Below are 9,991 nucleotides of genomic sequence, written 5' to 3'. Positions count from 1 at the left end.
TTATTGTACTTTTCAATTCTAGAATTCCATCTGGTTATTTTTATAATTTCTATCTCTTTATTAATATTCTCTTTTTGATGAGACATTCTCATCATACCTTCCTTGACCTTCTTCACCATGGTTTTCTTCAGTTCTTTAGACATATCCATAATTAAGTTGCTTTACAGTCTTTGTCTGCTAAGTCTGACATCTAGGCTCTCTTCCAGGCAGTTTCAGTTGCCTGCTTTCTTTCCTCTCTTTGGGTCACACTTTCACGTTTCTTTGCATGTCTCACAATTTTTTGTTGAAAACTGTATATTTTAGATAATGTAGTAATTCTGATCTACACTCTCTCACCAGGATATTCTTGTTTGCATTTTCATTTGTTTAGTGAATTGGCTGGACTGACTGATCCAGTGAAGCCTATTTCCCCCACAGCATAGAACCTCTGATGTCACTCCTCTGAGGGCATAGATGTCAGCGAGCACTCAGTCATATTAGGATGACATTGTTTTTAGCAGGGCTTTTACTGTCTTTTTCCCTGTTCCCTATGAAGCTGTTCTGCCTTGTTGGTATTACACTGAATTGTTAGTCTCCACTAACTTCCATCTGATTGCTTTACTGTTTTCAACAATGCCATGGGGCATAAATTGCTTCACAATATGATCCAATTAAATGTGGGCCTCTTCTCAAGAATAGTCTTTGAGGCCAATCTTTGAGATTTGTTGTGGCCCCAGGAAGGCTCTTAGCTGTCTCTTTCTCTGATTGACCCTGGTTAACTTCTAGCTGACCTATGGTTTAGCTTCTTTTGATGGAGCTACTACCTTCCTCTTAATTGTTTGCCACCAGAATCTCCATTATTTGGGGCATTAGTCTCTGGTCTTTGTGGCTAACCTCTTCCAGCATGGAACCTCTGTCCTATGAGCAAACTGGGGTGAGGGCGAAGGGGCCCAGTTTTCTCAGTCTGCTAGCCTGGGGTAATGTTTCTGCCCTAAAAGTAGGAGCTCAGGGGGAAGGATATCCATGGACCTCTCAGCCAGTCTTGCCTAAAACAGAACTTCTGCAGCATGGCGTTTTGCGGGGAGGGTATGAGAAATGCTAGCAGCCTTTCCCTCTCAGGGAGATACTGTAGGCTTCAACTGAGAGGTAGGGGAAGTGCTTTTGGCTACAATGTGCCTAGAATGGAGCTTCTGTCACACTGGGCCTGGGACTGGTGGAGGGAGTGGGGTATGGCTTAAATGCCACAGACTCTTGCTGTTTTTGTCAAGGTTTAGTATATTTTTCTTGAATAAAGTTTCTTAATTTGCTATATGCCTTTAGAACAATTTTTAGAGACTTTAAATGGTTAGGGTTTTATAAATAATTTTTACCAATTATAGCTGTTTCACTAGGAAGAAAGAAGGTCTGCAGAGCTCATCATCTTACCATTATGGAAGTCACTCCCCTGCAGCATTGTTTTTAATGCAAAAAAAATTAAAAAGGGAAGAAGGGAGATAAACCTAAATATCCATTGCTATAGGAATGAGTGAATAAATTGTGGTGTAGTGATGGAATACTACTAAGCTGTTAAAGTGAATGAATTACAGCCACACATACCCATCAGGATAGATCTCAAACACATAATACTTAGTAAAAAAAAAAAAAAAAAAAGTTGTAGAATAATTGTTTAAAAATAACATATATAAATATTAGAAACACTGTATGGATGCATAACAACTATAGTAAAACAGGAAACTGTGGACTGGAAGGATACAAGCTAAGCTCTGACTAGTGTCTCTTTTTGTACTTTGGAAAAATAGACTTCAATTCTTTTTTATTTTATTTCTTTTTAATAAAAGATTTTAAGCAGAGTGCGTACCTCTACATTGAGTACGTGAGTGTGTGCTATACTATTCCAGAACTATGCTTCATGTCTTGAGTATCTCACAATGGTGAAACACAAGTAGGCCCTACAGAATGGTAAGGAAGGTTGGAACAGGGAGACCTTACACTCCTGGGCTTTAGAGGGGAGCCTCACCAGGCAGACCAAAAAGGACCAGGGCTAAGATATTCCTTCAACAAATGTGAATTAAGTACCTATTATGGACCATGCTCAGTGCTAGGAGCTTTGATGTAATGCTTTTTAATCTTCAAAACACTTTCAAATACAGGGCGTCGTTTAGATGTGTTTCAGATCAGCGGACGCCCTGATTCATCACAATTTTAGTACTTAACCTCTGTTTCCTCAACTGCGAAATGGGACTAACAGAGCATCTCCAGCGTAATTTTGTCAAACTGAAATAATTTATGTAAAGAGGTGAGTGCGCTGCCTAGCATATGGTAAGAACCCAAGAAATGTTAGGTTCCGCTGTCATTACTGTTTACCAGGCATGGTTCCGGTCACTGAGACGGACATGGGAAAACACGAGCTCAAATGTCTGCGGCGCTCTCTGAGATGCTCTGAAACCGTAAACCCAAGAGCCCCAATGGTGGCCGGAAAAGACCGGCTTTCTAAATAGAAAAGAAACCACTCCCAGCCTGGCCTTTCCACGACCGGTGTGGGTCTGCCGGGAATCCAAAGCCTTGCACCTTCGCGGGGCGCGACGCTGCTAAAGGGCGGGGCTGGAGGCGGGGCGCTGCGAAGGGGGCGGGGCGCTGCGAAGGGGTGGGGCTGGAGGCGGGGCGCTGCTAGGAGGGGTCGGGAGGCGGGGCGCTGCTAGAAGAGGGATGCGGCGGGGGGCGTGGAGAGGGGCGTGGCGAAGGGGGGCGGGAAGGAAGGGATGGAGGGGAAGGGGCGGGCGGTGCTGGACTCTCCCCGGTGGGGACAAGCGGAGCCTGTCTCCTGCTCAGATCGCAGAAGAGCGAGTGGACGTCCGATCCTTTCTCGCGGCGATGGGCTCCCTGGCGGCCGCCCTCTGGGCAGGGCTCCATCTCCGGACTCTCCTGCTGGGTGCCGTCGCCTTCCTGTTATTTGCTACCTTTTTCAGAATGCGGCGCCCAAAGAACTACCCGCCGGGGCCCTGGCGCCTGCCTTTGGTCGGCAACCTCTTCCAGCTGGACTTTGAGCGGTCGCACCTGGCGCTGCAGCGGGTAGGAGCGGGCAGAGATGCCCGGCCGCGTCCTGCTCGTCACCCTGATCTGCAGGAAGCTGGGGCGGGAGTTGGGTGGCTCTGCTAATGCTGGTAATCTGGGAAACGTCGCTTTGGGTTTAATTTTCCGTACCCATCAACTGGCATGACTGTACCTGCCCTTTCTAGGGATGAAATATAATTATTAAGTGTTTACTATTCAAGTGTGCTAGGCCTGTTACATTCCTTAACTCATTTAATTGTATGTCACCTTGTTAGATATTGTTGGAACCTCTTTTTTATAACATGATTACTTTGTTCTCTTTTATATTATTATCCTTAAAAATGCTACACTTTCCTTCTCCGAGGCTCCGTTTTCCATAGGTAAAATGGTGATGATAATACCGGAATCCTCATCATTTCTCCCCTGGATTACTCCCACCACCACAGTGAGCCCCTCGGCTTGCTCCTCCTCCTCCTCCTGCAATGGACTCTCACTACAATAATAATTTTAAAATATCATTTCTCTGCTTGAATTTTCTCAATGACTCCTACTGCCTCCCAAACTGTTCAGACTCCCTAGAGAGCCACTTGGAACCCTTCTTGGCCCAGCCTCTTTCCACTTCCTTATAATCATCTCCCGCCAGGGCTCCCCTACTCCTGCAACTCTGAATTCTTTGAAGTTCTCTCAGCATCAAACACTTTCTCAAGAATTCTCTGCGAGTTTCCCTGCCACTGAACACAAGGACCTTGCTGAGAGACAACACTGTGACAAGTGGTTATGAAGATGAAATAAAACAGTGTTAAAAAAGCCATAAACATTAACATGGTGTAAAGTTGGTGTGTGGCAAGTATTAGTTCCCCTTTCCCTACAAATGCTGAAAGTACTTTAAATAAATGCGTGTATACCCAAGTATAGTTACACAGGTTTTATCACTCTATGGGAGAAACACCCAATTGGTAACACTAAGTGGCAGGATTAGTCACAGAATTTTAAAACTAGGCCCCTAAACCTGTGCCCTTGTTTAAGAACTGTTTTGTTTAATTTCCAAGTATTTGTAGATTTTCTAGTTATCCTTCTGTTAATGATTTCCAGTTTGCTTCCATTTATAGTGTAGTATAGTACATACCTTGTATGATTTCAATTCTTTTAAATATATTAAGGTCAATTTAATGACACAAGATAGAGTTTATCTTGATAACTGTGACATACATGCTTGAAAAAACTTATATTCTACTGTTGTTGAGTGGAGTGTTCTTTAAATATCAATTAGATCTTATTGGGTAATAGTCCTGTTTAGTTCTTCTGTATCCTTGCTGACTTCTTATCCACTGATTCTGTCAATTACTGAAAGAGGCATGTTGAAGTCTTCAACTACAGTTGTGAGTTTGTCTGTTTCTCCATTTGGTTCTGATAGTTTTATATTCATATATTTGGAAGCTCTGTTGTTTTATGTATAAACATTTAAGATTGTCATGTCTTCTTGGTGAATTAACCCTTTTATCATGTAACATTCCTCTTTATCCCTGGTAAATTTTTTGCCTGAACTTTATCTGATATAATATAGCTATACCATCTCTCTTTTGATTAGTATGTGCTTAGCATATCCTTCTCTATTCTTTTACTTTTAACCTATTTAAATCATTATTATTTGAAATGAATTTCTTGCAGACAGCATATAGTTGAGTCATATTTTTTTAATTCTACCAATCTGTTTTTTAATTGATGAATGTAGACTGTTTATGTTTAATGTAATTTTGATATATTAGGATTTAAGTTTGCCATTTTATTACTTGTTTTCTGGGGTTTTTCCCTTCTGTTTTTCATTCCTCTGTTTTTCCTTTCCTGTTTTCCTGTGGGTTACTTAATAATTTTATTTTTAATAATTTTATTTTTAATAATTCCATTTTTACTTATCTGTAATATTCTTGAGCATATCTCTATGTATTGTTTTTCAAGTGGTTGCTCTGAAGATTACAGTATGCATATATGACTTATTGCAGTCTACTAGTGTCAACATTTTACCACTTCTAGCAAAATATAGATACCTTACAACCATTTAGTTTCCTTTTCCCTCCCCACTTTATAATTGTCTTAAATATTATCTCTACATACACTGAGAACCACCTCAGACAATATTATAATTTTGCTTTTAAATGTCAAATGTAATTTTGAAAATTCAAGAAGAATAGTGTATTGTATTTACTCATTTATTTACCCTTTCCAATGCTCTTTCTTCATTCCTGATGTTCCAAGTTTATAATTTCCTTTCTGATCTGAAGAACTTTCTTTACCCATTCTTTTAGAGCAGGTCTGCTGGCAAAAAAAAACTCTCTAAGTTTTCCTTCATCTAGGGATGTCTTTTTATTTCACCTTCATTTCTAAAGTATATTATCACCAGATATAGGATTCTAGGTTGAAAGTTTCTTTCACTTAACCTCTTAAAATGTACTACTTCTTTTTGGTCCCTGTGATTTCTGATGAGAAATCTACTGTTATTTGGATTGTTATTCCCCGTATGTAATAGTCTTTTCTCTCTGGCTGATTTCAAGAATTTTATTTGTTTTTAGTTTTCAGAGATTTCATTCTGATAAATCTTGGGCTGTTTTTTTCTGTTTGGATTCATGAATCTGAAGTTTTGTCTTTTGCCAAATTTGGGGAATTTCAGCCATTCTTTCTTCAAAAATTTTTTAACCTTACATACTTTCCCTCTCTTTCTGGGATTTGTGGACACTAATGGCACAAATGTTAGATATCTTATTGTTGTATCATAGGCCCCTAAGGCTCAGTTTTTGTGGTTTATAATCTATTTTGTCTGTGTTGTTCAGACTGGATACTTTCTACTGATTGTCTTCAATTTAACTGATTCTTCTGTCAATACCACTCTGCTATTGAGCTGTTCTATTTAGTTTTTTATTTAGGTTATTGTATTTTTTAGTTCTAAAACTTCCATTTGGTTTTTCTTTATATCGTCTGTTTCTTTGCTAAGATTTTCTGTTTTTTGCTTGTTTCAAGTGCATTCGTGATAGTTTATTGGAATGTTTTTATAACGACTGTTTAAAAATCTTTAACTATCCTATAATTCATCTGTGTCATCTTAGTGTTGGTGTAAACTCATTCAAATTAAGATTCTACCTGTTTTTGATAAGGTGAGTAATTTTGGACTGGAACCTGGACATTTTGTATATTATGTTGTGTGATTTACTCTGGATATTATGTATATCTTTTATTTTAGCAGATAGCTTGCATAGGTTCTGAATGCTTGCTTTTGTGAGCTGTGGTTCAAATGTCAGTTTAGGTATAAAGCCTCTGCAGTGCTATTCTGGTCTACCCCACTTTGTTTTACCCCCACAGGAGTCCACCCCACATTCTCATCAGTGCAAGATGGGGAGAAGGAAGATGGAGTTAGAAGACAGGGCTTCCCCCCCCCCCGCCCCGGGTAGGATAGCCTCTTTCTTACTACAGGGGGATGGAAGTCAGTGATCTTCCCACATCTGCTCCATGGGGAAGAGCACCTCCTTATTATTGTATGAGAAGAGTCTAAATCAGAATTCTGTCCTGATTCCTCCAAGGAGACTCTTTACTGCAATTAAGTGATGGAAGTCACAATTCAGCTCACAAGCTCATTAGGGCAGGGACACTACCTTGTTCCTTTTTAGGTAGGGTGAAAGACAAGGTTCCACCCATGTACTCTACTGCTTCAGCAACCTTTGGGGTTGGGATGTGTCATATCTTTTCCATGGTATTTTCCTCCAGAACAGAGAGGTAAAAAGGCTAAAAGGTTTCTTCCCTGTTGGGCTGCCCTTTTCCTTGTCTTTTGGCTAGAGAGAGTAGGCTTTTCTTAAAGTTATTTTTGTCTCTGTCAATTGGTGTCATGATTGGTAGGAGTAGTAAAATGGAATGCTTTTATTCAGTCTTGTCTGAAACAAGAACTTTGATCCGTGCCCTTGTTTTGCTACTAAGAGATATGTGGCTAGAGAGGTTAGATGACTTGCCTAATGTCACAAAACTGGCTAGTGATGAAACTGATACTAGGATCTTATCCTTGCCCAGTGGTTTTTTATCACATCTTTTATTTTTATTTTATACAAGTTTGCATTTTTATATTTCTAGGTATAAAACAAAGTTAGGTAGTTTAATTTACTTATAATTAAATTATATTCTTTCATTTAGGAAACATTAAGTACTATCTGATAGGTCTTGCATGAGGATTTCTATGTTCATTTTCATTTAGTCTTCACAATAGGCACACAAGTTAGATATTATCTGGTGGTGTTTTCATTTTATCGCTGAGTAAACTCACTAAGAAGAAACGGTAAAGTGATTTGCCTGGGTTATTTAGCTGGATAATGGCAAAACAGGAACTTGAACCCAAGACTGACTTGTACACCAACTTTCTACTTATGCTACCTGGCTTTTTTATAATATAGTTAGAAGATAACTGATTTTTTCATGGGTCCGTTTATTCAACAGTCATTTCTGAAGTGCTCACCATATGCCAGGCACAGTACAAGACAGTGTATGATGAAACGTGTTGTGTAAACTCTTAGTAACTAAAGAGGATATCAGGAGATGGGATCACTGTAAATGGGAAAACCTGAGGATAATCTTTTGTAGAATATTGGAATAAATTGGGCTGAACTTTAAAGGGATGTTTGGCAAGTGGCTAAGTGGAGTACAGGGACAGGAGATTTTAAATGGGGGGAAATGGCATAAGCTAAAACATGGTGATAGGACAGTGAAGAAACTGGCCTGTTTGTATGGCATGATGGTAGCTTTCTTCTGCACCTCCCCCCTTTTCTAAACTTTCCCCACCATAGCTATATGGCTTATTATAGGAGCTGTTATTTAAGTGAGAGAAACTCTTACCAGACCAGAGCAAGAGAATGGTAGGTAAGATCAATAAGTGTATTAGGATACATATTAAGCTGCTTGCAGCAAAGTTACCCCAAAATACAGTGGTGTAAACAAGAGTGAAATCTATTTCCCTCTCCCAAAGGAGTTCATGTGTAGGCAGGAAGTCCAGGATAGGGTGGCTGCTTTGCAATGTCATCCTAAAACTCCAGTTCCTTCTCTCCTGTTGCTCTCGCCCTCCACCCACACCAACAGAACCTTGGGTTCTGGCCCAAGAGAAGGGGAACGGGGAAGTGGTGAGCAAGCAGCTTTTATTTAAGGATGTGACCCAGACGATGCTCAGTAACTACTATTCATATCCCACTGGCCGCACCTAGAGAGGCTGGGAAGTGCGAATTTTGGTTCGGAAGTCAAGTGGCTAGTTAATACTTAGGGAGCTCCGTCAGTCAGAAGAAGAGAAGGAAAATATTATTATTCTTTCATTTAAGGGTGAGACTTACGGAGCATGTTGGAAAGAGCCCAAAGTTTATGCCCCTTAACTAGGTACTCAATCTCTGTGCCTCTTTTTCTGGAAATGGGGAATACTGTATCGGATTAGTATAAGAATAAAATAAATTAATGAATATCAAGTTATGCCTGGATGCCTAGCACAGATTTGAAGCTTATTTTATACTCTTCCCCCTTCTTTAAAAATTTATAGCAACGAATTCAAGAAAAGCCAGTTGTTGGTTGTATGCCAAGCATCATTCGTCTGACCTGGTGCTGAGTGGGTCCCAGCAGCCCACTCTCTGGTCTCTGCCCCTCCCTTCCTTTGTTGATGTCATGATCAGAATCCTCTCTCTAAAATACACTCCCTAAAATAACAGTAACAGTAATAATTTTATTATTAATTTAGTATTATATTTACTTATGACAATGATACTAGAGATGAGAACTAGTCATATCCTCCATATTATAGAGTTGGAAACTAAGATACAGAAAAGCTTAATAATTTTCCCCCAAATCACACAGAAAGTAAGAAGCAGAACCTGGATTCAAACAGGTTTATACGACTCCAAACCTAAAGTCTTACGCGTTCACTTACATCATCTCTCCTACTCAGAGATCTTCAGATTGCTAATTGCAAACCATGCAAGATCCAAAATTCTTCACCTGGCATGAAAACTCCCCTCAATCTTACCTTCCCAGCCTTGTCTCCCATCTCCCCTGTGAACTGAGGAGATACTTTTTCCAGGAGCCTACCCTGGCTTAGTACTATCTGATGTGCTTCCTAACTTTCCCCCATCAAATAATTTATTATACAGAATGGTAATAATAAGAACTGGTTATTTATTTATCTATACATTTATCTATATGCTCCATTAGATGGTGAACTTCATGAAGTTAAGGATTTGTTGAACCCCTCAGCACCTGGCCTTGACCTACCACATGGTCGGTGCTCTTTAGCTAATATACCTTACACTCCAGTCAGACTCGAGGTCTTCCTTGTTCCCCAGCACCCATATTTTCCTGCCTTTGCATATGCATATGCTGTTCTCACAACCTAAAATGTCTTCGCCTTCACACTGCATGTCCTTTTGCTGGCACCCTGAGCTTCACTTAAGATCTGATTCAAATATCATCTCCTCTTAGAAGTTTTCTCCGATACCTGTGATAGAAATTCATATTCTCGCAACAGCTTTATGTACCTGTGTACTAGCATTATAGCACGTCATCTTCTGCTATGCAATATAATTTTTTTCCACACAGTCAGCCACTCCCAAGAGACTTTAACACTGTAAGAAAACACCGTATCATATTGATCTTTGTATTGTCTCCATGTATAACATAGCAATGCCAGACGGTGCCTGGCAACTCTTTAAGCATCTCATAAAAGCCTGTTGAATTGAACTTGAATTTGATTTCCACATACTGTTCTGAGAAACCAGCATAACCCCCAAGAACCGCTTGTGAGACCATTATTCTTAGCAGAAGTTCACGGTCCCCAGGGGACTGGTGAACTCCTGTAACTGCATACAGAACTATATTCATGTGTGCAGGATTTTACTGGCGAGCAGATCCATGCCATACACTAGATTTTCAAAGGATTCTATGACACAGAAAAGGGTAA

At 40.0% G+C, this 9,991-nt stretch overlaps 1 protein-coding gene across 1 annotated transcript in view; it reads left to right on the top strand.

Moving 5' to 3' along the window:
• The first annotated feature begins 2,348 nt into the window (after nucleotides 1-2,348).
• LOC134384151 (cytochrome P450 2J2) overlaps nucleotides 2,349-9,991 on the top strand; it is a 39,198-nt gene continuing 31,555 nt past the window's right edge. The window contains exons 1-2 of the mRNA XM_063105763.1: nucleotides 2,349-2,426; nucleotides 2,809-3,048. Coding sequence (XP_062961833.1) covers nucleotides 2,349-2,426; nucleotides 2,809-3,048 — 318 coding nt within the window. The remainder of the gene's footprint in view (nucleotides 2,427-2,808; nucleotides 3,049-9,991) is intronic.

Source organism: Cynocephalus volans, chromosome 8 (genome assembly GCF_027409185.1).
Source record: "Cynocephalus volans isolate mCynVol1 chromosome 8, mCynVol1.pri, whole genome shotgun sequence".
Classification (NCBI taxonomy): Eukaryota; Metazoa; Chordata; class Mammalia; order Dermoptera; family Cynocephalidae; genus Cynocephalus; species Cynocephalus volans.
The sequence above is the reverse complement of the archived record's forward strand: the minus strand, read 5'-3'. Positions and strand labels throughout refer to the sequence as shown.